This window comes from Canis aureus, chromosome 38 (genome assembly GCF_053574225.1).
Source record: "Canis aureus isolate CA01 chromosome 38, VMU_Caureus_v.1.0, whole genome shotgun sequence".
Classification (NCBI taxonomy): Eukaryota; Metazoa; Chordata; class Mammalia; order Carnivora; family Canidae; genus Canis; species Canis aureus.
The window spans coordinates 22256072-22282883 of record NC_135648.1 but is presented as its reverse complement, the minus strand read 5'-3'; the positions used below and the strand labels follow the sequence as shown (position 1 = coordinate 22282883).

At 44.5% G+C, this 26812-nt stretch overlaps 1 protein-coding gene and 1 long non-coding RNA gene across 3 annotated transcripts in view; one reads left to right on the top strand and one right to left on the bottom strand.

The window, feature by feature from the left end:
* The window catches only part of LOC144307362 (uncharacterized), a 56514-nt gene extending 44947 nt beyond the window's left edge, over positions 1-11567 (top strand). Inside the window, exon 5 of the long non-coding RNA XR_013374254.1 lies at positions 11234-11567. This is a non-coding gene — a long non-coding RNA (uncharacterized LOC144307362). The remainder of the gene's footprint in view (positions 1-11233) is intronic.
* DSTYK (dual serine/threonine and tyrosine protein kinase) overlaps positions 1-24873 on the bottom strand; it is a 50287-nt gene extending 25414 nt beyond the window's left edge. Inside the window, exons 1-2 of one of the 2 annotated variants that reach the window (XM_077887098.1) lie at positions 24567-24873; positions 6044-6432 (exon numbers count right to left, since the gene is read on the bottom strand). In XM_077887098.1, coding sequence (XP_077743224.1) covers positions 6044-6432; positions 24567-24858 — 681 coding nt within the window. In that variant the 5' untranslated portion in view covers positions 24859-24873. Of the gene's footprint in view, positions 1-6043; positions 6433-17316; positions 17441-24566 lie in introns of those variants that run through there. The other variant, XM_077887099.1, reaches the window with a different exon arrangement.
* Between the last annotated feature and the right edge of the window lie 1939 nt (positions 24874-26812).

The window sequence follows — 26812 nt, the reverse complement described above, 5'->3', positions numbered from 1 at the left end:
CTGAAGCTTTATTCTTGTCACTTACTAGATTCATCAAAGCAGAGACAAAGTGGTTAATGGAAAAGAGAGAAGGAGGAAGGGAAAACTTTACCTTTTAACCTTATGACTTTTGTCTTATTTACCTTTTAATAACATCTTTCTCTTCTTTCATTACAAAGAACTTCATAATGAATGACGAAGAACTTTGACTCTAACTAGAGCAGAACAGTAATGATAGCTAAGTTGGAACCAGAAGGACTTTGGACTGACAAAAGGAAGGGATGGCTAACCATCCTAACCCCCATGGCTGTTAGGGAAGGGATGGGTGACTGAGAGAGGGATAAATTCTCTTCTCAAGGATGCTGATTAATACATTCAAAGGGTGGAGGGAGTGGCACCTGGGTGGCTCAGTCATTTAAGAGTCTGCCTTCTGCTCAGGTCATGATCCAAGGGTCCTGGAATCGAGTCCCGCATCGGGCTCCTGACTCAGCAGGAAGTCTGTTTCTCCCTCTCCCTTTGCCTACAGCTCCCCCTGCTTGTGTACTCTCTATGTCTCAAATAAAATCTTTTTTAAAAAGGGGGAGAGGGTGAGGAGGAAGCTGACTTATTCTGTGACAGACACTGTGCTACATCCTCACACACACCCTCATATTGTGGCCTCACACCAGTCCTAGAAGATATGGATTGCTCCCCCACCTTGCAAAAGAGGGAACCAGCCCAGTCACACCGTCAGTTAAATGACAAGCCAGGATGTACATCCAGGTCCACTAGACTATAAAGAGATGTTTTAACAGTCAAGAATTGTCTGGGTTGATGTTAGGCAGGTTCTGAAAGATGAATAAAGGAAGGACAAGATGACTTTAGGGATCCTGACGATCCTAGTGTTCTAGATGAAGAAATATATCCTACAAAGGAAAGGCTCTGCCATGAGGCAATCCTGCAGGGACTGATTGAGATACCATGAAAGAAGTCCAAAAGAGAACAATAGCCCAAACAACAGTTTCTGCCTGTTGACAGTATTTTCAGCCCCTGAGTCTCTGAATTCCCTACCCCTACCATCCTTGATTCAAGGTGAAACACACACAGATCTTTGAAGTGGTGAAAACAGGGAAGCCTCTGGGTGTAAGAAAGAGATAGATGGGACCCCAGAAACAACACAAGAGAGGAAGATTAAGACTATAACCTCTGCCAGATTTTCTCCCCAAGAGCTAACCTTGGGAGGCCACAAATGAATCACTGGTGGTAAACTGAAAAAACACACAGCCTCAGATTCAAGCTGTCCTTTTTTTTTTTTTTAAAGATTATATATTTTTTTATTCATGAGAGACAGCGAAAGGCAGAGACATAGGCAGAGGGAGATGCAGGGAGCTGACATGGGACTGGATCCCAGGTCTCCAGGTTCACGCCCTGGGCTGAAGGCGGTGCTAAACCAGCTAAACCACTGAGCCACCCAGGCTGCCCCAAGCTGTTCTTTTTTACTTTTATTTTAGTGAGCAGAGGGATTTAAAACAACAAAACTTGCCTCTAAACCACCAACCTCCTTAATAGAGAAATTAACCTGCAACATACGCAGATATGCAGGATGCTTATATTCTACTACATCTGTTAGTATGTGTTCGGGGAGAGCCAAGAGAGATGTTAAATATGAAGGGTACAGGCTCACTGCCTAGAAGGAATTTATAATTTCGCATTTGCCTGAACTTCCAATACCCTTTTTTAACATAACACTTTAGCTCCCCTTTCTCTTTGCCCCGTATAATCACAGTTTCTTTACTGTAATTGTATTTCGAGAGTGCCATTCTCCATCATATACATATTACCCCAACTCTGGGTCTTTTCCCTTGGAAGGGCCGTTTTTTTTACCCAATTCCATATATTATCTCCTCTTAAAGGTTACCTTCTTGCCCCAAGGACCTTCACACAGCCTTCTTTCCGCCTTTTTTACCAATCAACTGTTATCTTTCAATCTAGAGACACTCAAGATAAGATATGGTATCTAACTAAAGGTGAACAACACACAACAGATTTAGTTTTATAGGCACCATCATAAATGCCAATGAATAGATAAAAATTGAGAGAGGCTAGTTTTCTAGCAACAATGTTGAGTAAATTTGGAGGTTAAAGTCTTGCATAAACCTTTGTCATTTTTAAGTAAAATCCTTTATAACAATTTTGGGTTGTGAAAGTATTAATGGCTGAGAACTTAGAAGTACCAATGTCTGTATGATATTAAAAATAGATTATTTCCATTGCCAGTTATTGACTGAGACAGAGGGTACTAGGGTTATAATGTAATTATTATTTTTTTTTAAGATTTTATTTATTCATGAGAGACACAGAGAGAGAGAGGCAGAGACACAGGCAGAGAGAGAAGCAGGCTCCATGCAGGGAGCCTGACACGGTACTCGATCCCAGGTCTCCAGGATCATGCCCCTGGCTAAAGGTGGCGCTAAACCGCTGAGCCACCTGGGCTACCCAGTACTGAGGGTTATAAAGAGAAAACTTTACTATTTCAACTAGTTAGAGTTAAAAATAAAATTTACTTGCAAGTCATCAGACTTACTTGCAAACATGACAGTCTACCTCAGTTTCCTCAAAGATACCCCATCAGACATCATTCTGAGCAAAGAATCATGTCAGCATGTGGCAGTCTGGCTGCCAGGTGACATGTACATCTGTCCAAAGGGTGGAGATAAACAGGCCAGCAGAACAACTGACAGCTCTGTAAGTTAACACAAGTGAAACACCACAAGCAGGCTACAGGAGTGCCCCCTCACACTGCGAACGTTTCATCATCTCAGCTCCTTGATACTCCCTTTTCTTATGGGTGTTCATGGGAAAAATACACACACACACACACACACATATCAGACTGAGGCAACTTAAAGCAGACACTCGTGTTCCACTGGACTCTTAAGAAGGGGTGGTAGTAAACATGCCAGGAAGGGGGTAGGGGAAGTATATATGTGGAGACACACCTAGTAAGTCTGGTCAATGGTGAAATGTGCTGCCAGTTGGAAAATTACTATGTTTCCACATGAAATGAGGTTACAGAAACTAACAGTGTGATGGTGTTCCTCTGCTGTTGAATTATGAACTGAAAATCTCAGGAGACCCAGAGCTAAAAAGCTGGGAATACCGAGCACTGTGGGTCCACATGGGTTAGACTATTCTGGAACACACTGAAACTGGCTAATTTATGAGGACTTTAAAGCACCGTATCAAAAGAATGACCATTGTATAAGGGGGTAGTGGGAAACTCTGCTTTGATAATCTGACAGTTGAAAATGAACATCTCATTTCCCCTAATTCAGTCTTGGTTTCCTTGAGCTAAGTTTTCCTTTCTTTACCACCCTCTTTGCAAACCAAATGCAATGTCTGTTTAGAGCTATCTCACTGGTCCTAAATATAGCTGGAATTAAACAAAAAGATCTTTTTCACTGACACAAAAATCTTCAAGATTAGCTAGGAAGAGCCCCCGGCTGTGAGCCCCCAGCACTGAGGTCCATGAGTGTAATGAAGACAGGAGCCCGACTGTAGTGGGAGAGCAGGGCCTGAGCTCCACAAAGGCTACTCAGGCTTCCCTGAGGCCTGGCATCAAGGGGTTCCAAACTTAGAACCGTTGGGGCCCGTTGCTATTTCTACATCAAAACCACTGGAGAATAAAGCAGATGCGGAGAAATACTGGCTAAGGAAGTCTCAAAAACCACATGAAACAGAACATAAGAGGCTAGAGAATTCCTCAAAACAAGAGAAGAATATTCCTCAAGAAAGAAAATATGTATTTCAGCTGTACAGAGAGAAAGCTGATCTGGTATACTGACTTCCCAACCAAGTAGCCTCCTCAACCAGGAGCTCAGTGCAGTGCTTCACACACATCAGGAGCAGGCCAGGGGAGCTCTCCCCGGTGAGCTGTGTGCTCAGATGTGCGCCTGGGGAACGGCTCTCCTTCTCCTGCCTTGCACTTGCTCCAATTGCCTCAATTCATGGAACAAAAGTAAATGAGCATTAAAAATTAAAACCAATAAAATGAAGGGACCCAAAGAAATCAATCAAGTGATGTGCTTCTCCTGCACATGGCTTTGTTCACATTCCAAGATTGTTTTTTAAAAGGCAAGAACAGGAAGAACCACCACCCAACCTATAGCAAGCAGTCAGGAAAGCTACTAACAGTGTTTTTTAAGCAGTAACACAGAATGTAGCAGCTACGATCATTTAGTAAAAATGAAATCAAATAAAACAGACAATAGTGTGTTTTATAAAAAGTAAAAGTATCATTTCATGAAATGTTACTTTTTTAAATTTTTATTTATTTATGATAGTCACACAGAGAGAGAGAGAGAGAGAGAGAGGCAGAGACATAGGCAGAGGGAGAAGCAGGCTCCATGCACCGGGAGCCTGACGTGGGATTCGATCCCAGGTCTCCAGGATCGCGCCCTGGGCCAAAGGCAGGCACCAAACCACTGCGCCACCCAGGGATCCCTGAAATGTTATTTTAATGTATATTGTATATACGTACTAGATCCTGTTAGAAAATATTATTTCTTACACTGAATAAAATCATATGTACATATACATATATACATATATATATATATAAATACACACACCACACACACACACACATATATATATAAATTTTTTAAAGTAACCTCTACACCCAATGTGGGGCTCAAACTTACAACTCCAAGATCAAGATCATGCTCTCCCAACTGAGCCAGCCAGGTGACCCCAGGGAAAGAAACTCTAGAAAAGTCTGAAAGCCATTGGAACCTGAAGGAACCAGATTGGACCAGTATGTCAGAGAGATTGTGTATGGCTTAAATACTTACTAACTACAAAGAAGTTCATAGCGAACCCAGCAGCCTCAGTCAAAAAACAAGGATTACTGTCAGAGCTATTTGTCAGCGTTATGCAAGAACCCTCTCAGCATCCTGGACTTCAGGAGTATGAGCTCTCACTCTGAAAACGGAGGAAAGTACCACTGAAACTCTGCTCCAAGAAAATGCTGGCTTGTGTACATAGCCCCTCTAGCATTTATCAAGATAAAAGAAATCTGGTCTCTGGAAGGAAATGAGATGACAGTTTCTAGTTCTAGAGTGTCAGAGGCCGTGGCCACAACCAAAGGACTCATTCATTGACTGGGAGATCAGGCTTTTTAGAACAGGGGTAGGTGCAGAGGTTGTAAGAAAGAAGAAACAAAATTTCCTAGTCCTGTTAACCTAGCCCTTCCTTCCTGGCACAGCTAATCAAGGTGATGGGACTCTGTTCTGAGCAAGTCTGCATTCTTTTCATCTTACCCACTCCTGACCCCTGATATAGTCACATTCTTTGCTGATCCCCACTCAGTCTAATCACATAGCCCGACCCCAGCTGTAGAGGAGAGGAAGCCTAGCACAAGAGTTGAATCCTTCGTAAGCGGAGATATGAATACTAGATAGTCGATATGATCTCTTAGAAGACACCACAAGAGCTGTGCTCTCTCTTAGGAGTTTACTTCAAGAGAGAAGTCAAGAAGATATCCTTTAAGATGATAGGATCTCCCTATCTCCTTACACTGAGCCAGATCTGTCCCCAGGTTCTCCAATTCCTTAGGAAGTAGGAGATATGATCTGTCCCACTTAGTAAATAATGGCTAGATCTAAGGAAAAACTCACAGAATTCTTTACTTGGTCTCAACTTGATTAGGAGCATGAATAATCCACCATCTTACCATTCCTTTCAGACAGGGATGGCTGTAGACAATTCTAGCAATGCCTTCCTGCTGAGAAATGAAAAAAGATTTCTGGTTCTGATCATAATTACTCTGTAAAAGCCTGTCAAGATGCAAGCAGCACATTCCTTCTATTGTAGAAAGGGAGATAAGGGGGCAAGGAGATAAGTGAATAGCTTAGAGTCCTGCTGCGTTCGGCCTTGTCTGTTTTTCAACTTCCTAGATTATGTGCTCCATCAGCTAATGCTCAGAGCCCAGACTATATATTGCCAAATCACTCTGTGAGAAAGCTCAAATCAGGAAAAGCTGGTACATATGTGAGCAATTGTTGTATAAATCCGAGACTGGTACCTGTAAGAGAGCGTGGTGCATCGTCACCTCCAGTTCAGCTAAAACATGGGCAGCGTCCTCACTGTCCTCTTGGACCTCCAAATCCTCCTCAGGGATGGTGTCCCAGTTGCCCTGGTGAGCAACTAACGTGTGAACTAGTTCATACTGGCCGGGGAGTGCCAGGCTGACCCGAGTCTGAGTCCCATAGGTGAAGCGGAGGCGTCGAAGCTTACAGTTCTCCTCACTGCCCAGCCTGGTGGTGGGAAGCACCTGCACCCCCAACAGCAGGTTCAACAGCTGGCACTTGACATTACAATCCTGGCCGAGGATCAAGATGCAGGGAAGGCAGTCCACAATCTGCTGGAGGTACTTCTCTTCCTTAGGTGGGAAGGCAATGCAGCTCAGCTGGCCTGGTTGGGGAAGGGGAGGATGGAGAAGGAAAAAGGAGTACAGAGAGACAGTGAGGAGGGGTAGACAGAGACTCTTCCAGAGACCCAGTCAGGATGGCAGGGCCCCAGGTTAGAAATTTCTAGAGAGCTCTTGGTTGGAGGAGACATCAGGAAAACATCTTGGTCAGAAAGACTCCTCAAATATCAAAAAGAAGTCCCCTTCCTGACTTGTCCCCAGAGCAACTGTCTCTACCTAGAAAGTTGTCAGTGACCTGATCCCTCCCCGCTCCTTTTTCATCCAGTGAATGACCAGCCCACGTACACAAGGACTCCATTACAATCATGAGGTCCTTAAACAGACAGGGCCACTAAAGACTCCACTAACTAGGACGTGAATCCAAGGAGAAACCATATCTAAAGATGTCAAAATGAAAACCTTCGTGACAGAAGACCTAACACTTGAACATAGAAGGCTCCTTTATATGTCTCTACCATCTGCAGTTTTAGCTGGTTACTTTCCTCATTTATGACATCTTTTATAACTAAATGTGTGAGCTAATCTTTCCTAGGTATGTGTGTGAGAACAAATCTTTACATATACATACATCAAGATACAATGTTACTTGAGTTTGCATTATTTCCAGAATCTTTTCCAGTTCATATCTCTAATAGCTGGTGACAGCATCCCAGCTGCCATGTCCTACTGAGTTAAGACAAAGGGAGGAACTGCCTGTTAGGGGAAAATCCAGGTAAATCGAGGAAGAACATGATCTAGCTCAGAAACATCCACTTAGGGTAACCACGCTCATCTAAATGGCGAGCTTCCACAAACACATTAAATGGTGTTCAAGAGAGAAGACAAAGCCTCCTAAAGTAGGAGAAACTGCTGTCTGGGAAAAGGAACCAGGAACGCATTGACCTGAAAGTGTCAGATTCTGAATGCAATCATTTGGTTCAGAGGCACTTATTTGGTTCAGGGGCCACTCCTGTGTGTGATTCAGGCAACCCCTGTGTTTATTCATGAAGACACAGACACAGGATTCTTAGGCTGTAAGAAGCCTATCTCTGGGCCAAATAGAACCTTACTGAAACTTGGTGTAAAAAAAAAAAAAAAAGAAAAGAAAGAAACTTGGTGTAGCACCAAATGAAAAGTATTCATTTTCATCACTTTGCCCTGAGCTGTTAAACTATCCATACCCTATTTGTGAAAGGGAGGTCTGATTTAATTAAGAGGCTCTTCTACTCCAGTTTGTATCTATCTATCCTGTTACAAATCCTCAAACACCTCCTTCTTTTCCACAAATGGCACCACCAAAAGGTTTCAAGAAGGTTTTGCTTTCACCCAAACCCCTCCATGCATTACATTAAGCCTGTCCTTTCATGCCTGTCTGTAAGTCCATCACCTGGCCTGCTTATGTACATCAGGATACCAAGACAAGGAAATCGACTCTTCTGGGAAAGAGACCAGTTCCTTTGAAAAGGCAAGGAATGGTAACAGAGTGCCTAATTGTATTCAAGGCATTTACCAACCACAAGAGTAACACACCGGACCACTGGTCTAATCTTTGACCCACAATCTAAAACCAAGGGGACAGGGATCCCCGGATGGCTCGGCGGTTTGGCGCCTTCCTTTGGCCCGGGGCGCGATCCTGGAGTCCCAGGAACAAGTCCTGCATCAGGCTCCTGGCATGGAGCCTGCTTCTCCCCCCTCCTGTGTCTCTGCCTCTCTCTCTCTCTAAATAAAAAAAATAAAATAAAATAAAACCAAGGGGACAGGGGTGTCTGGCTGGCTCAGTCAGCAGAGCATGCAACTCTTGATCTTGGGGTTGTGAGTTCAAACCCTATATTCAGTGCATAGTTTATTTAAATAAAATCTCTAAAATAAATAAATAAAAGCAAGGGGATGTAGCCAATTGCTTGTGTGGCCACTGAGCAAGTAGCAATGGGCTAGTCCTGAGTCCCTTCATATCTTGTTCACAACTAAACAACACTTACCAGAGTCTATTCTAGTTATCCATTTATAATGATCGAAAGCAGGAAGAACCATCATACTTTTCTCTGTATCCTCAACACCTAACACAGTGACTGACACTTAGTAAGTACTCAAGTTATGCACTTGTTTGTTCTATGTAAGAACCCATTTACTGTGGAGAATTATCTATTGAAAGCTATAAGTAGTTCCACTAAGTACTCAGAAAGGTCCAGGGGCAATGGTCATTCCCAAAAACCTTCATCTCAACACAGAATGGACGTGGACAACAGAATAGGACCTCTCCGTTCACCTCAAAGAATTTAACTACAATGGTGTCAGCGTGAGCTGTGAGCAAGGTAGATTCACCAGATAGAATCACTTTCAGCCATCCTTTCTTATCCCTTCCTCTTTTTCCAGTGCCGCTCAGATGCTCAGAGAGGTGCCCAGGTATAATAAGCCCACACTGACGACCTTCATAACTCCTACAACATAAGTTGATATATAATTTTTAAAAGAAGCTAAAATGAACGTGAAGAGTGGGTCACATAGAACTAACACCAGCTCATCATTTTACAGGACCGGAGGGTGAGATCACAAAACCTCTGGGACAAAATGTCAACTATAGGAAAGCTAGTAAAACATGCTGCATCAGCCAAAACCACAGGAGACACACCCCATTAATCATCTGACCCAAATGATCACCCTCCCCCGCCATCTGTCGTGACAAAAACAGCTACTACAAATAAACCACCATAGACCAGGACCATGGGAGAGGGGGCTGGTGCTGAGCCCAGTTTTAATTTTCATTTCCATGCATTCCACTGGGGTTCTTCATGCAAATAGTGGACTGAAGAAAATCTGCAATATGGGTATTGCCATCATTTTTCAGTATGTCACTATTCAAGCTCTTCGCTTCCACCACTAATCGTTAGCTTTTCCACTTTTAGATCTCTGGCATAGGTCTACCAGATTTGAATAAGGGCACAAACAGAAATAGTCAACACTAGATCGTTTCCCTCCCTGCCTCTCCCAGGCAAATGGTCCAGGAGGGAGGAGCAAAGCATGCAAGAGAAAAAGCATGAGGAAGAAAAGGGCAGATTGTGAATCCCAGGCTCCACTGCTCACTAGCTCTGTGACTTTGCCAATTCATTCGAATTTTCTTGGCCTTGGATTTTCTCATCCGTGAACTCAGGGAGGTGCATGACATCATCTTTAACATCCTTTCCAGTTCTAAAATTCCAGGACGCCATCAGGTTTTAACTGGTGCAAGAAAAACCATTGAGGGGGACGGATGGTTGGGCTGGTTGTTTTTATCTTAAATTATCTGTGAATTTAATCATGCTAGCTCTCCCTGGACTACTATAACAACAGATCAAAAAGTTGACTGAACTAACCAGGGGCTCTGAGGACCTACGGAGAAGTGCAGTTTCAGCAGCTCTATAAAGAAGAGATTCCAAACTGTGGCCTGACAGTAGGAGGGAGGAAGAAAACCTGCTTCAGAGCTGGAGCAGCTGCCTCACAGATAGTTTAAGGACTTCCGAGTTAATCGGGTTTTCTTTTGTAATTAATATAACAGTATCTGCATCTGGGGCTGCCAGAAGGGACCAGCAGGGCTTCTCAGCTGGAGCACATTAACCCTGCCAGCTCTAGCTGCAGGAAAATTCAACTCAAGTTGTCTAACGTGCAAGCCAAGGCTCTGTTTTTTTTTTCCCTTGATGCTTCTTAAATACAGATCATTTTGATCAGGGTTACTTCTAAACAGAGGTTTCTAACTAGAAGGGGGAGGAGAAAATCAACTATAGCAGCAACCCGTTTTATTTCTTTTTAATCACAAAGGGGAGCAATATATACCAACCCAAGATAAGTCTCTTTGGCAGGTCATTTTAAGCTGGTTGTTTTTAAACGAACAGCAGACACAGATGAAACTCTGAAAACTGAGCACAAGTTACCCTTTTACACTTATAGTAGTAAACTGAGGACTCTCCATTGCAAGAGTGTCTCCCTTTCTGTACCAGGAAGAGAAAGACCAGTCTAAATCTCTAGAGACCCTTATCTTAACTCATAACGTTTACCCTTTTCACAGTGTTCCTCCTGGTAACCTCCCATAACTGACCCCCCGCCCAGCCCCAATATCTTTGTCTTTAGCTGGAAATGTTTAAGGTGGTGGCATAGGGTCTTTTTGGAATTTCTCCCGGAGGAAAAACAGGCATACAGGAGGTATACACATTATTAAACTTGTTTGTTTTTCTCCTGTGAATGTGTCTTTTTATCACAGGGGTGTCTTGGCCAAGAACCAAGAAGGGCAAAGGAAAACGTACTGCCCTCCCCCCGGTAACATTTACTAAGTCATTTCTAAGTAACAGTCTCTATTTGCCTCATCTCATTTAATGCAATTCTACCAGACAAGGACTATTATTATCCCCATTTACAGATGAGGAGCCAGTAGTTTAAAAAACAAAACGACACAGAGCCCATGTTTCTCATTTATCTAAGCAGATAAGAGACTGGAGCACAGGACGGTATAAGCACTGGACCTAGGTGTCAGGGGCCAGCTCAATACGTGGTGGTCGGGCAGCCCGGATGGCTCAGCGGTTTAGCACCGCCTTCAGCCCAGGGCGTGATCCTGGAGACCTGACATCAAGTCCCACATTGGGCTCCCAGCGTGGAGCTTGCTTCTCCCTCTGCCTCTGCCTCTCTCTCTGCGTCTCTCATGAATAAATAAATAAAATATTTTAAAAATAAAAATACGTGGTGGTCAACAGCGGCCATGAAGGGTGGCCCAAAGGCTCACTTGACACACAGCATTGTAAGAAGAGCTCTCTGACTTCCCCTTTTTCTTCCTGAAAGCAGGAGATAAAACCCCCATCGGATGATGAACTCCCTACACCAGAAGGAAAGCAACATTCTTATCTACAGAGACCTGGAGTCGAGGCCAAGAAAAATCAGAACAAATAAGTCTTGTTAAACTAACCCTTATCTTCCTAGTTACTTTTCCACCACTAACTGCCCTAGCCCAACCCACTGTGTCTTGTCACATTTTCATAATTTACTTCTCTTTGTCCAATTCAGTTTGCAGGGGCCCCTGGGTGGTTGAGCATCTGCCTCTGGCTCAGGGTGTGATCCTTGGGTCCTGAAATCCAGTCTCTCCTGCAGGGAGCCCGCTTCTCCCTCTGCCTGTGTCTCTGCCTCTCTCTGTGTCTCTGATGAATAAATAAACAAAATCTAAAAAAAAATAAAATAAAATCTAAAAAAAAATTCATTATGTAAATGTTCAGCTCTGCTTCTTTGAGTCTTCATCTCTTGTGGGGACTCCATGTACATGTAAAACGTAATAAAACACAAATGCTTTTCTCTTGTGTACCTGCTTACACCAGTTTAATTCTTAGGCCCGGCTGGAGACTCCAAAAAGACAGAGAAACTTTTCCTCCCCTACACTCACTACCACATTTTTCCTAATTAGGAAACAAATATAATTTGGTGATTGCAGGACCCCAATTTATTTTTATTTTTTTAGAGATTTATTTACTTGAGAGTGTGTACTGCCACCCAGGTGCCCCAGGAACCCAATCTAAAGCAGACTGATAGAGGTGCCTGGGTGGCTCAGTTGGTTAAGTATATGTCATGTCTTCCGCCTGGGCTGTAATCTTGGGGTCCTGGGATTGAGCTGGGCAGGGAGTCTGCCTCTTCCTCTCCCCCTGTCCTTCCCTCGCGTTCTCTCTTGCTCTGCTATCTCTCTCTCAAACAAGTATATGAAACCTTTAAAATAAATAAATAAATAAAGCAGACTGGCAGTCTCTATTAAAACGGTCAAGTTTCATACAGACCCTCTCAAGGGCACTGGGTGGCTCAGTGGTTGAGCGTCTGCCTTCGGCTCAGGACACGATCCTAAGGTCCTGGGATTGAGTCCAGCATGAGGCTCCCCACGGGGAGACTGCTTCTCCCTCTGCCTGTGTTTCTGCACCCTCTCTCTGTGTGTCTCTCATAAATAAATAAATAAAATCTCAAAAGAAAAAAAAAAAAAGCTCTTAAAATCACGAGGAATAAATAAAGCCTGGGGGGAAAAAGCACACTAGCTGGTGCACATTTTTAAACAAAGTTGTTATTCTGCCTAAGATCTCTAGAGTCCCTTTTCTAAAAAAATTAAAAAATAAAAAAAAAGGAGGGGGGTGGGGCACCTGGGTGGTTTGGTCAGTTGAGCATCAATTTCTTGATTTCAGCTTAGGTCATGATCTCAGGGTCATGGGATCAAGCCACATTTTGGGCTCCACACTCAACACAGGGTCTGCTTGAGATTCCCCTTCTCAGGCTCCCTTTGCCCCTCCCCCCCCATCACTGTATACTTGCTCTAAAATAATAGTAAATCTTTATTTTTTTTAAAGATTTTATTTATTTATCCATGAGAGACACACAGAGACAGGCAGAGACACAGGCAGAGGGAGAAGCAGGCTCCATGCAAGGAGCCTGATGTGGGACTCGATCCTGGAACTCCAGGATCACTCCCTGAGCCGAAGGCAGATGCTCAACCACTGAGCCACCCAGGTATCCCTAAAATAATAGTAAATCTCTAAAAAAATAAAAATAAAAATATATTTTCAGAGATACATTTTTCATGCTTCTCTTTATCCTTTGCATTTGAGGTTAAGACTATTATAAACAGGAAGAACTGGAGGGAAGAAATGCTAATGACCTTTTGATGTCTCTAGTGACCCATTTGGATAGGTACTTTATTTAAATTGTTTCTGGAGTGGGGACACCTGGATGGCTCAGTGGTTGAATGTCTGCCTTCAGCTCAGAGCATGATCCTGGAGTTCCAGGATCAAGTCCCACATTGGGCTCCCTGCATGGAGCCTGCTTCTCCCTCTGCCTGTGTCTCTGCCTCTCTCTGTGTGTCTCTCATGAATAAATAAAATATTTAAATAAAATAAATTGTTTTCGGAGTAATGGCAATGGATCCATGTCCATGCATGCTCCTTGCCTGTTTTCCATTCCCATCACTAATACACACTGGAGAGGTGAGGGCCAGGGTGGGTGCAATCCATGGCCAAGGTTGGGAAGGCCTGACATGGAGTAGGTGAATGGGACTCTACCTTGGTCTTCTCATACTATGATCACTCACAGGCAGTTCGGGTCCCAATAGTTACTTCTGCCAGCCTTGTTCCTGGCACCTGAAGATTTCCCTCCACTGGGTCCAGTTTGTTTAGCTTGCTTTTAACAGTGAACTTGTAGTCCTCTCGGAAAGGGAGTAACATATACAGGATTTTATGGGAGAATTTAATAACTCGCTCAAGTTATCAGTGACACAAATATGCATTTCCACAAATAAGCAGTGAGACATTTTTATTTCTTACAAACTACATGTGCCAAGAGTAAAGAAAAGGACAAACTCCTAAATTGAGAAATGAATGTCACAGTTTTTCTACTACCATCAATTCTATTACAAGCTTCAAAGTACTGAGCTACAAAAATCCCAGGAGCTGCGAGAACGGACTCTGCCATGAAACATTTACTTATCATTCCCAAGCAAGCTCTGACCGTCAGCCCAATTTACAAGATTCTGAATTACGGAGGAGACATTAGGAGCCCAGGAGAATTTAAGGAAAACATACCCAAATAGTCTGGTTTTCAGGATCCTCAGATCCAAGCAGTACAAGGACATTGTGGTAGAAGGGAATGGTTTTTGGAGGTTAGAGATTGAGATGTTCTCAAGTAGCCTAAACTCTTGGTGAAAGCTGAAAAGTCAAGCTGGCAGAAATGTAAGTTTTCCTACCTGGAGGCCATGTAAAGGTCTCTAAGAGTTTTTAAGAAGTAGATTGTCCTGGAATCTGAAGAGAGAGATGGCCACCGCCCCCAGAAGCTTATATACCATGGGAGCCCTGAAATGAAGAGCCCACACTCAGCAGCCTGCTGACAAGTTCCCTTCTGGGCAAAACTCAGCTGGTCATGCTACAGAGGGAACAGAAAGGCAGCGGGCAGCTGTAGCTTATGGGATGCAGAGATGGAAGCAGCTCCTCCAAGGAAGCCAACCCCAAGCTTCACAGAGGGCTTAGCGTCTGTCATTTGGGAGGTAGCCTCTGATACCTAGTAACCATTACGAATGATTCCATGATGGGAATGGGTCAAAAGGACACAGGAACCAGCTCAGAGTGGAGCTCACTGACCAAATCAGGGACAATCAGGCATAACATTCTCTTAAATGATAGCAAGGGATTATAATTCACTGAAAAAATTCACAAGTCCACACTGGTATAAACTGCTAAGCAAAAAAGGAAAGGGTGGGAAGAGGCACCTGGGTTGCTCAGTTGGTAAAGCATCTGCTTCAATTCAGGTCATGATCTCAGGGTCCTGGGATCAACCCATGTATCCATCAGGCTCCCTGCTCAACGGAGAGTCTGCTTCTCCCTCGCCCTCTGCCCCTCCCCCCACCACTTGTGTGCTTTTTCAAATAAATAAATAAAATCTTTAAAAACAAAAAAGGGAAAAGGAAAACCCTTCCTTACCATAGAATACCAATTAAGAAATACAGAAGGGACAACGGATATGAAAACCTCACTAAGCCAAGTGGGAGTTGTCAATGGGTGCTAAGGTCTAGTGGAAGGAGTTGTTTTCAGGAACAGGATTCTCAGTGAAATCTTAGAACACCTCCCACAAAAGACTAATCAACTGCAAAGGGGAAAAAAAAAAGGTGACTTTAAGGTGGAGAGACCTAGAGGACACTAACACAACCAGTGATCAAGCTTAACACCTCCAGGGATGTTAAATCTTCAAGGGCTAAGCGATACAGACGAACTCTTAGCTCCAATGCTAAAAGTTACCTATAACCATCCAGTTCCTTGAACAAGAAACCACCAGAAGCAGCATGACTTCACACTGCTTGCAGAGGTCCCTTCTGATCACTCAGCAGTAGGAAACATATCTCCACCTCTTCTGAAGGACAAGCCTCCTTACTATCTAACTACTTGTATCCTATAGTTTCCAAGGATGGAAAGGAAAACATGTTTCCAAGTTGAGGTAGCAGAACTCCTCCATTTCTTTCCATGGAATAAGAGGCAACAGAACAAGCCAATCACTCCCTCAGGAGAAACTGAAACAGGTTCCCCCAGGGGGGTCTCATATGCCCAAAGAGTAAATTACTTTTCTCCTACTGGCTGTTTCCCCTCTACATTCCCCCTTGCACATATATATCTCCATATTATAAGTTAAGGCTAGGGCTGCCTGGGTCGCTCAAGAGGTTGCACACCTGGCCCTTGGTTTTGGGTCAGGTCATGATCTCAGGGTCATAGGATTGAGCCCTCCCATAGGGCTTCATTCTCAGCAGGGAGTCTCTGCTAGAGATTCTCTCTTCCTTTCCCCCTGGCTCTCTAAGTAAATAAACCTTTAAAAAAGGTTGGGTGGGGGGCCTGAGTGACTCAACCAGTTGAACCTCCTACTCTCAGTTTCTGGTCAGGTCATGCTCTCAAGAGTCCTAGGATCCAGTTCCTTCAGGTCTGTGCCTCAGTGGGGGAGCCTGCTGAGGATTCTCTCTCAAATAAATTAATCTTTTTTTTTCAAATAAATTAATCTTTAAAAAGTTAAGGCTACAGTATGTTGTACAGAATATTTTTAAAAATACACTCCATATTGGCTCAGACACTGTCCCTCTAATTTAAATAGTGAGCTTTTATTCATTTTTAAAAATATTTTTAAAAATATTTTATGTATTCATTCATGAGAGACAAGGAGAGAGGCAGAGACATAGGCAGGGGGAGAAGCAGGGTTCCCCAAGGGGAGCCCAATGCAGGACTTGATCCCAGGACCCCAGGATTATGACCTGAGCCGAAGGCAGATGGCTCAACCACTGAGCCACCCAGGTGCCTGTGAGCTTTTATTCAAATCAGTCTTGAATCTAGCTGCATTTATGACAGGCCTTTAGTCTTTGCTTTGGAAAGTTTGGCGTGATTAAAAAAAAAAAAAAAAAATCCTGGGAAATGTAATTCTCTCCCTATCACATCAACTGGAAAGGGTAAAAAACACCATGAAATATGTCCAGCATAAATAAGGCACTAAAGTTCTTAATCTGATGAAGCTAAAGTTGGACTTGGGTTTGTCTGGGGTTTTTTTTACATCTAAATAAAGAATGGGATAAAAGCATTTTTAAAAAACAAGTGTGAGTTTTGTGTATGTGTTTTTAATCAAAAGCTTTTATGAATACATAACCTATCATCATTCTTTGGGATAGTTTTGAGGCATTATTAGTTAGACAAGTGAAAAGCAAAACAATCCTCAAGTCCTACTTCCCATCTTCCTGCCCAGAGAACACCACCCCAGGGAACGGAAGCACATTACAAAGCCCAACTCCAAAGAGAATCGTGGTCAAAAGGTTCCCACAGCAGCATGGCACAAGGCTGGGGAATACAGCCAACCCCTAAAGAAGACACAGAAAGGCACTGCACGTGATGGGCACTCCAACCAGGGGCCCACAGGCGATACTAAGGAGTCTCCATGCTCTGATCAACTTTCTTTTAGAGAGTTCTGGTTTAGGCTTTGGAGGAGTAGCACTTCTAAGGGGACTTTCTCAGAGAGGCTGGCTGATGGCTCTGAGCAAGGGGCACGGATCTCCACCACGGCTTCAGCTATTCTCTGTTCAGGTATTAGATTCCACGATCCTCCTCTGGGAAAGAACTGAATCTGTTTTCAAGCAAGGAGTAGCCTAGACTTAGACTGGACTAAGTCCTATGAGGGACTCCAGGCAGACCTTTTGGAGAGCCAAGAAAGAAAACCTGCATCTCCCACGTGGACTCACCCTCTCCACCCTTGCTAGGTATACCACCACCAGACTCCCTGCATGGTGCAGGAAGCAAAACCCTTCATCCCTAGAGGTGAACTATTTTCCTACAAAACATAAGAAGCAAACTCACCTTAGGTCTTAAGACTGTTAGGGAGAAAACCATACATACCCACACACTCATGTTCTTCATGCCAGCTTCCCTCTGAGTAAGCTCTGAGAAAAGATATGAAGATGGAAGCCGCTCTAACCTTCGTGAATGCTTTCTGCTTTTGAGCCATACAAACAAGACAATTACAATTACTCCATCAAAGACAGATGGGGGCTAATTTTCCTGAACTCTGTCAGAAAGTTAGTACTCAACTCCTTTTCCTGTCAATGTCATTTCATCTGACAATTTCCCATATGCCTATCTCATGCCCTCAAAGACAGCTAATAGTTAAGTAAATAATCAATTTGTAAAAAAAATCCTCTAGAGGGAACATGACAAAACACTAATCCTTCCTTCTGTAACATCAACTTGGAATATTATCACTTAGTAGGACAGTGGTTCACCACTGTGTATCCTGGACCCAGTACTGAATTAGGCATTAATAAAGATCTGTTGAGTGAATGAATATTAAGGATTTAACTTCCCATATCATAGAGAAGCTCTGGCACACTGGGATCACATGCAACTTACTCTTTGGGGCATGAAAATCATTTGGGTATCTGCACAGAATGCAACCCAGCCTAATCAGTCATCTCTCAAATGCATCACTCTTCTTTTTTAGAGGTCCAGCTAGTAAAAGGCAGGTAAATCTACAAAAATCCCTATCTTATATGGGGAGGAAATGTCCTTCTGAAGTGGAAAAAAACATCACCCCAAGATCTACCGGCCATGGAAATAATTTAACAGGTATTTATTTACCTACTAAATATAAAGCTCTATGTAGGCAGGCATTGCAGGGGATACAAAGATGAATAAAAGAGTCTTTACTCTTAGGGGTTCACAATCTAGTAGGCAGGATAAAACAAATACATGCATAGCATTCATACAAACGAAACAACATACAGAACCTACAGAAATTGAACAAAAGGTTCAAGGTGAAATTCATATCTCCCTTTACCTTGATGGCATATTTTTTTGAGGTTTTATTTTCAAGAGACTGTTTTTGAGAAGTACATTTAATGTAGGAAGTGAGATGGAGAACAGAAGCATACAGAAATAAAAAGAGGTGTTGGAAAGTGGACAGAGCAAAACAAAATGTAAAGACCAGAGTGGGGCAGCCCCAGTGGCTCAGTGGTTTAGCGCCACCTTCAGCCCAGGGCCTGATCCTGGAGACCTGGGATCGAGTCCCACATCGGGCTTCCCTGCATGGAGCCTGCTTCTCCCTCTGCTTGTGTCTCTGCCTCTCTCTCTCTCTCTCTCTCTCTCTCTCTCTCTCGCTATGGCTCTCATGCATAAATAAAAGTCTTAAAAAATAAATAAATACATACATACATACATACATACATACCAGAGTGGTTTTTTGTTTAAATCCATGCTTTTGGGCAGCCCGGGTGGCTCAGCAGTTTAGCGCTGCCTTCAGCCCAGGGTGTGATCCTGGAGACCCAGGATCTGGTCCCACGTCAGGTTTCCAGCATGGAGCCTGCTTCTCCCTCTGCCTGTGTCTCTGCCTTTTTCTCTCTCTCTCTCTCTCTCTGCCTCTCATGAATAAATAAATAAAATCTTTTAAAAAAAAAATCCATGCTTTCCTTAAAACCACTTGAAGGCTGAAAAACTAAGTATTGAAATCAGTGATGACATTTCAGACTAAACTACACATATGGCAAATCTTTTTTTTTTTTTTAGATTTTATTTATTTATTAAGGAGATACATACAGAGAGAGGCAGAGACACAGGCAGAGGGAGAAGCAGGCTCCATGCATGGAGCCCGACGTGGGACTCGATCCTGGGACTCCAGGATCAGGCCCTGGGCTGAAGGTGGCACAACTGCTGAGCCACCCGGGGCCACCCATATATGGCAAATCTGTTTTTTTTTTCATATATGGCAAATCTTAAAGGTAATTATGTCTTTTCTTTCCTATTTTTTTTCTCACGCCCGGGGGCGAAGGCAGGTGCTGAGCCACCCAGGCTTCTGTATGTCTTTTCTTTTAAAGGCATGCAGAATTATCCAAGCCTTTTCATAGTGGGCTGCCCTGGGCCACGGAAACAGATTATCCCTAGAAGGGATGATTAGGAAGGGAGAGGCTATAAAGGGGAAAGGTGCAAAGAGCCACGGTGTTTGGGGGAGGCTACTTCCTCCCAGGCTCTTAGCAGGGAAGGGGAGGTAGCAAAATCTGCAAAGAGGGGCCGGGTACCTTAAATGTCAGGGACTGGAAATTGGAATAGGAGGCTAGGGTAGGTAGTGTCACATTATACTCAATTCAATCAGATAACGTCTCCCACTTAAGTCAATTACGGCTCCATGGCAAGCTATGGAGCCTGGGCTACAACTCATTCGTAACAAAATCTCTTCACTGCCAGGGTGCATTTTATATTCTCATGGCCAGGTCAGAAATGAACAAGGAAGGAGTCACAAAAGCAGGACTAGATGGGGAGTTTAGAGACGTGGGACTGAATCTGGCTCCAGCTCAAAACTGTTCTGTCCCACATTCCCTCTTTCTGATCCCCTTATTCTTCCACCAACCCAACATGCTCCAACCTCCTAATCTAGTGCTCACCAACTACATACATACACAGTAACAGCTGCATATACTGAGCACTCACTACATGGCTGCGTTAAGTGCTTTAAAGTAGATCATCCCTAAATGTCACAACAACTTTGGGAGATAGACATTAGCACTCTCATTTTATGTATGTATGTATGTATTTAGATACAATTCACCCTTTTTAAGTGTGTAATTCAGTCTTTTTTAGAATATTCACAAAGTGGTGCACCCATCACAACTAGTTCTGGAACATTTTTATTCTCCGAAAAGAAATCCCACACCCATTAGCAGTCACTCCGCATTTTCCTCTCTCCTCATCTGCTGGCAATCACTAACATGCCTTCTATCTTTATGAACTTGCCTATTCTGGGTATTTCACACAGATGGAATCATACAATATACAGCATGTCATATCACTACCATTTCACATAGGAGAAACCCAAGGCTCAACTAGATTGAGCAACTTGCCCAAGTCACACGGTGAATAAGAGGCTAAACTACAACAGGAAACCCAGGTTTGATTCCAAAGCTTGTGCTCGCTTTTCGACCACTGTTGTTGCTTCCATATATGAAGAAAATGAGAGAGAAAGCAAAAGTTTTCAATATGCTTGAGATAATAATAAGAACCAGTTATAGCACCATCCCTGCAGAGATTATATTGAAGGGCAAGAACAGACCAGGATGAACTACTGGAGAGCACGCTGGTTGCAGGCTCCTGCTGTTTCGCCCTGCACACCGACTTCCCACCACAGAGCCCCCAAAGAAGGCAGCCACATGGAACAGGGCTGTAAATAATCTCCGCTCTCCCAATTTTCTGTCTCTTCCCCAGATGTCACTCTGCCACTTAACTCCCTATTCCGATTTCCATCTAAGGAGTCCAAGAAAAGTGTCTACTTCCAATAGCTGCACTAGTGCTTTTCCTCTTCTTTTAAATTCTGGCAGCCAGTATATAAGGGTGTGAAAAAGGGTAAAGAATGTTAGAGACACAAATCTGTTCACTAACCAAAGGCAAAGGGCTATAAAAACCTAAGAACTGTAACTCCCATGAAATGCCTATAACCTACCATACCTTACTTAGCTCTCTGCCATTTTTCTGCTTTAGGTGCTGCCTACATATAGGGCTGCAGTTAGACTGGACCTTTCTAGAGGACTGACTTCAGGTCTTCCTAGTCTTTGGATCCCTTCTCCAACAGAAACAACTCATTCGTGCACTCATTCGTGCATCATTCGGAATGATGATAATTGTAATTCTTTTTGCTTTCCTAGGAGAAAAGTATAGAAGGGAAAGACCGATTCCCACTAACCAAAGGCCAATGTCTTTTTTGACTCTCTGTTCCCTACACCAGATACTTAAATGTTTACTGAATAACTATGGAATTACACGACCTACCTGTAATACCTACACAGCGCGGTAGCAGGCATTACACTAAAGCACACACGTTAAAGTATATCAACTCCCAACAACCCTAGGGGCAAGACTACTGTTATAATCCCGGGTTCCAGATGAGGAAACTGGCACAGCACAGTTGTGCCCAAGGTCATCTAGTTACTAAGGAGTGGAAACAGGATGGAAGGAATGCAGCACAGCAGAGAGCATTCCAACTAGACGCATTTGATCATTCCAATGTCTTCATTTCAAATGTTTATGATGCCTTGCAACAAATAAGGATCTGTTGGATCACAAAACAAGAAAAATACTTTTCCCTTTGCTACTTTGTAGCACTCCATTCTGCGTTTTTTCAAAATAGTTTTCAAAGCCTTTATCTCATTACTTCTGAAGCTTCTGAGAGGAAAATTAACAGATAAAGGGGCTCTCATACCCTGTAGTTAAACTAGTGAAAAGGCCAATGATTTGGGCAGCAGAGGAGAAATGGAATTAAAGAAATTTCATTTGTAATTCATTCTGCTTTGTACAGGCCAGGCTGCTCTTATTTTAAGAGTTTGATTACAAATCTACTTTTTAGCTCCTAAAACATCATATACATTATATACTCTCTAAACTGCCTCCAACACGAAACTGTCAAAATTAAGAAGAAAACATTATTTGGGGGCCCTTCCCATCTCCTTTGTGGTTAAAAGTAAAATAATAAAAATCTGGAGTTAATGATTTTCAGTTGCTCAAATACACTACATCCAAACTAGAAGCACACTTCCACTCTGAAATGACGATTAAAACTTTCTTGAGACACTTCGGTGGTTCCGTTAGTTAAGCATCTGCTTTTGGCTCAGGTCATGATCCCAGGGTTCTGGGATCCCAAGCCCCGTATGTTCATTTGTGTCTTATCTTCTGGCTCCCTGCTCAGCCAGGAGCCTGTTTCTCCCTCTCCTCTCTGCTCATGTTGTCTTTCACTATCTCTGTCTCTCTCTCTTAAAAAAAATAAAATCTTTTTTAAAAAAACACAGAACTTTCTAGAGGTTTGTTAGGTTAGGAATTGACTGTTCCTTTTACTCATGTGGAACTGAAGAAACAAAAGAAAAAAAGAGACAAAACAGAACTAGTGTTTGCCAGAGAGGAGGCAGGTGGGGGGGTTGGGGTGAAATAGATAAAGGGAATTATTATTATTATTATTTTTTTTTTTTTTTAGATAAAGGGAATTAAAAAACTTTTTGAGTGTTCTCTTAGAGTTCTTATTCAGAAAAAAACATTCACAAAAGAAAGTTGAGACAGGCTCTGAGTGAACTTGACTTTGCACATACAGCCTGTAAAATGGTAAAACAAGAGCTAGTTGTCAGTTAAGGAGTGGCTTCCACTTTCTAACAGTTACCTAAACAACTGGAAACATGGCATTCCCAAAATATACACAGTAAGCGAACCTCACTAATTTTCCCTAATGCTCATTTTCACCTCCAAAGACAAAACTCTCCATACTGAAAGGAATGGAAGCATTTTATGGGAAAAAATCAAATTGTTCCTAGTTCAGTCATCTGCACTCTACCCTAGTTTTTATTTCAGATGGACAGGCTCCAGAGGGTGAAAAGAGTTAAATACAATATGCAAAGATTAGTTCATGATGCAGTCAACTAGAAAAGCCAATGAGGCAAAATACAAAGGGTACCTTTGTCTTTCTTAACTTGGCTTTTAAGGAATAAAAAACAAGAGCGTGTCCAGGTGCCTTGATAACCTCCATCTCTTGTTTTTGTTTTTGCTTTTTTTTTCAGTAGTGATTCTAAAATAAAGAGTTGTTATAGAGTAACAGCAATAAAAAGACTCTTTCAGGTAAGTTATAAGAAAAACTTGGGAGCAGGGAAGCTGCTGGAAAGCTTTGCTAAGGGGGAGGGTGAAAGTACACATTCTGAGGATCATCTCTGAAAACATTAGCCCTTCTTGCCAGTTCTCTGACAGCCTCCATAGTTCCATTTTCAGAGCAGCAAATCTCTGCGCATATGATGTCAAAACCACAGCTCCACAAAAGCTATCAGGCCTTTCTTCCCATGTTTATTACACCCAACCCAACTAACTGGGATAATGTAATTTAAGATAATATCAGAATCTTACTATCTTATGTTTATCACCGTTTCTGGTGTCTCGGACAAATTTAGGATATCAGACATGCAACTTTGGAAACACGGGGACCCAACATAAAACGTGGAACAGTCCAACCATTCATTCTGTTCTGAGCTTCACGTTCAAATGTGCTATTAGCATCTAAATTTGTTTCCCGGAGCGTGTCTGCAGACCACTTGCGAGAGAATCCCCAGCAGCAGCGTTTTATGTGTAGATTCTCAGGATCCACCCACAAAACCTACTCTATCTGTAGAGCTAAAAGACACTTTTAATGCTAATTTCATTCTAGTGCACACTTGCGTTTGAGAGTCACTAAATTAAACCCACCGACCTGTTTGCTATGTTGGCCCCAGGGCACCTGTCTACACGGGATGCCGGTCCCCTCCCCCTTCCAATCTAAGTTATTTCCTAATTAGACGCAGTACTTAACAAACCCTCGCGTTCCCCGCCAATAGCAGTTGAAGAAGCAGCAAGAAATTAGGGAAGATCGAAGCCCCCGCGCGACTTTAAGTGCTTTAGAGGGATCCCAGGGTGGCGCAGCGGTTTGGGGCCTGCCTTTGGCCCAGGGCGCGATCCTGGAGGGACCCGGGGTCGAATCCCACGTCGGGCTCCCGGTGCATGGAGCCTGCTTCTCCCTCGGCCTGTGTCTCTGCCTCTCTCTCTAACTATCATAAATAAATAAAAAATTAAAAAAAATTTTAAAAGAACTTTAAGTGCTTTAGAGACTCCAGCACATCCCAGAGAGATTCAAGGCAAGAAGTGTCAGCACCAAAAAAAAAAATAAAATAAAATAAATAAAAACAGCCCCAGAGTCTCCCCTACTGTATGTTCCCTGTTTCAGCATAAGCACAAGCAACCGCTCAGGCGACTCCCCGGCATCCAGAGACGTGCCTGGGCGACCCCAGCCCCACCCGGAGGCCGCCCCAACCGCATCGCACCGGCCCCCACGCGCGCCGCACGCACGACCCACGCGGGCGCCCCCGCCTGCCGCTCTCGGCCGACCCCAGCGCCCCCCTCCCCCCAGGGACTCCCGCTGCTCCCCGGGGGGGGGGGGGGCCTGGGCACCGCCCTCTGACCCGGGGCGCCCCTCGCCCGCCCCTCGCCCGGCCCGAGGGATGCCCGCCCCGCTCCGTGTCCCTTCGCCGCTCGCTCTGCAGGGACAGCGGCGCGGCCTGGCCCCCGCCGACCCTCCGGCCCGTCCCCGCCGCCGCCGCCCTCCTTACCCGCCTGCAGCCCGGTCTCGGCGACGTCGCCGGCAGGGCCGCGCCCGTCCCCGTCCCCGTCCCCGCCGCCGCCGCCGCCGCCGCCCGTGGGGGGGGAGGGACAACCGTGGCCGTGCGAGCACTTGATGTCGCGGAAGAACTTCTGGGTCTCGCGCAGGTTCTGTCGCAGGCGGCCCAGGTAGCGGCGGTGGCGGCCGAAGCCCCGGCACAGCTCGCGGATCATTCCGCCGCCGCCGCCGGGGCCGGGACCCGACACGCGCTCGCTCCCCCGCTGCGGCGCGTCGCCCTCCATCTCGCGGCCGCCTCCGTGCGCGCGGCTGGGTCCCCGGGCCGCCGGCCCCGCCGCCCGCCCGCCCCCGCCCCCCGACGCTCCCGACGCTCCCGACGCCCCCGCCTCAGTCCGCCGGGCGGCAGCCTCCGTCACCGCCGCTGAAAGCAAACCAACCCGCAGCGCGCCGCCAACGGAACCTTTGTCTCCGTCCCCCGGAGAGTGACGGAAGGATCACTAGAGCGCGCCGTCCCTTGCGGGGTCTCCTGGGACTTGTAGTCTGCGCGGGGCCGGCTCCGACCCGGGGAGACCGAGGGCTGGGGCCGTTTCCCCGTATGAACCTCACCGGCTCGGGTGCTCGCGCTCTCTCTGTTTTAAAACGCGCTCCCGCGCCCTGCAGAGAGACGAGAGAGAAAGAGAGTGAGCTGTCTTCCTGAAATCAGAGCAAAGATTTCAATAGCCAAGAAAAGGAAGGAAACAAAGTCCGAGGCCAGTAGCATCTCTATGGCTAAATGGGTCTCACTTTCCGGATACAGGAGATACTGGGGAATCTGCTGAAAATGCCCCAGACATAGGGAAGCCGCCCCCGTTTGTATTGCGTCCTCTTTTTTCTTTCTTTTTTTTTTTTTCCTTGACATTCCTTCTCCAGGTGTGGAAAAGGGGGGGGATGTGAAAGGGTCGTTAAAGAGCTGGAACCTGAAGGTCATTGGTTTCTGGAAGTCAACAGACTGGGCTGGGTTAGGGGAAGTTGAGGTTTTCAGCTTTCCAAACCAGTTCTGATTATCTTGACTTGGCTTCTGCTAATAGAGAATCTTATGGACACAGACTGCCACGGAGCCTGGACACAATTATGGAGGAGACAAAATAACCACCTCTTTCCCGCCTCCTGCTTGCTCCTCTTCCCTCCTGTCTTTCTAGCTATGGAAAGACCCCATCTTTCACCCGGGCCAGACCTCTGCTCCAACAGGCTGCATTGTGTCCTGCAACCGAATTCAAGAAGAGACATTGAGTTTGAGCCTGAATTCCTCCAATGTCTTGTCTTGGACATAGGAAGTAAGGGTCTGGACTAGTTGACCTTCAAGCCCTTTTGGATCTAAAATGTTGTGAGTCTTGCTTCAAAATGTTTGCTTCTGTTTCCCAGCCTCTCACCCCTTGAACGCAAGTGCTTTTAGCAAAGTGATGTCACGATAATTGGGTGGATTCAATGTAAAACGTGAAGGCTTTATGTTTACAAGGACTTGCAGGAGTTTATAAAAGGGGTCCCTGATTCACAAGAATCTCCGCTCAGTGTGTGCCTGTGAAAGACTATATGTCAGGAGGGGAGCCTCAAACTCTTTCTCATCTACTCTCTCCCTTTTACTGGCTCACATATTCTCCACTGGCCACTCCTCATTTTGCAAGACCCCCATGCAACCCCTTAAAGGCTCAGTAAAACACAAACAAAAATATAAGATGGAAAGTTTAATACAAGATGGTTGTATTTAAAAGAAGCAGCAAGCAGCAGGGGCACCTAGGTGGCATAGTCGGTTGAGCATCCAACTCTTGGTTTCGACTCCGGTCATGATCTTAGGGTCCTGGAATTTAGCCCCACATCTGGCTCCGCACTCTACAGAGCCTGCTTGAGATTCTCTCTCTCCCTGCCCCTCTGCCCTTCCCACTTGTGTTCTCTCTCTCTCTCTCTCAAATCTTACAAAAGACAAAGAAAAGCAGCAGCAGTATGGTAGCAAATTAGTGTGTGGCAATTTTACCACACACAATCATTTCTAACAAAGGAGATCAGGTGAGGGAGTACTTGAGCTGGAGCTGTCCAGAAAGGGATTTGGGAATTAACATCCATCTTGAAGAAGTAACACATTTGGAAAGGTGGATGTCATCAAGAGAGAGCATTATGTCAGATAAAGGCCACGGAGCTCATTCTTTTATTTATTATTATTTTTTAAGTAGGCTCCATGCCCAGCACAGAGCCCCACGTGGGGCC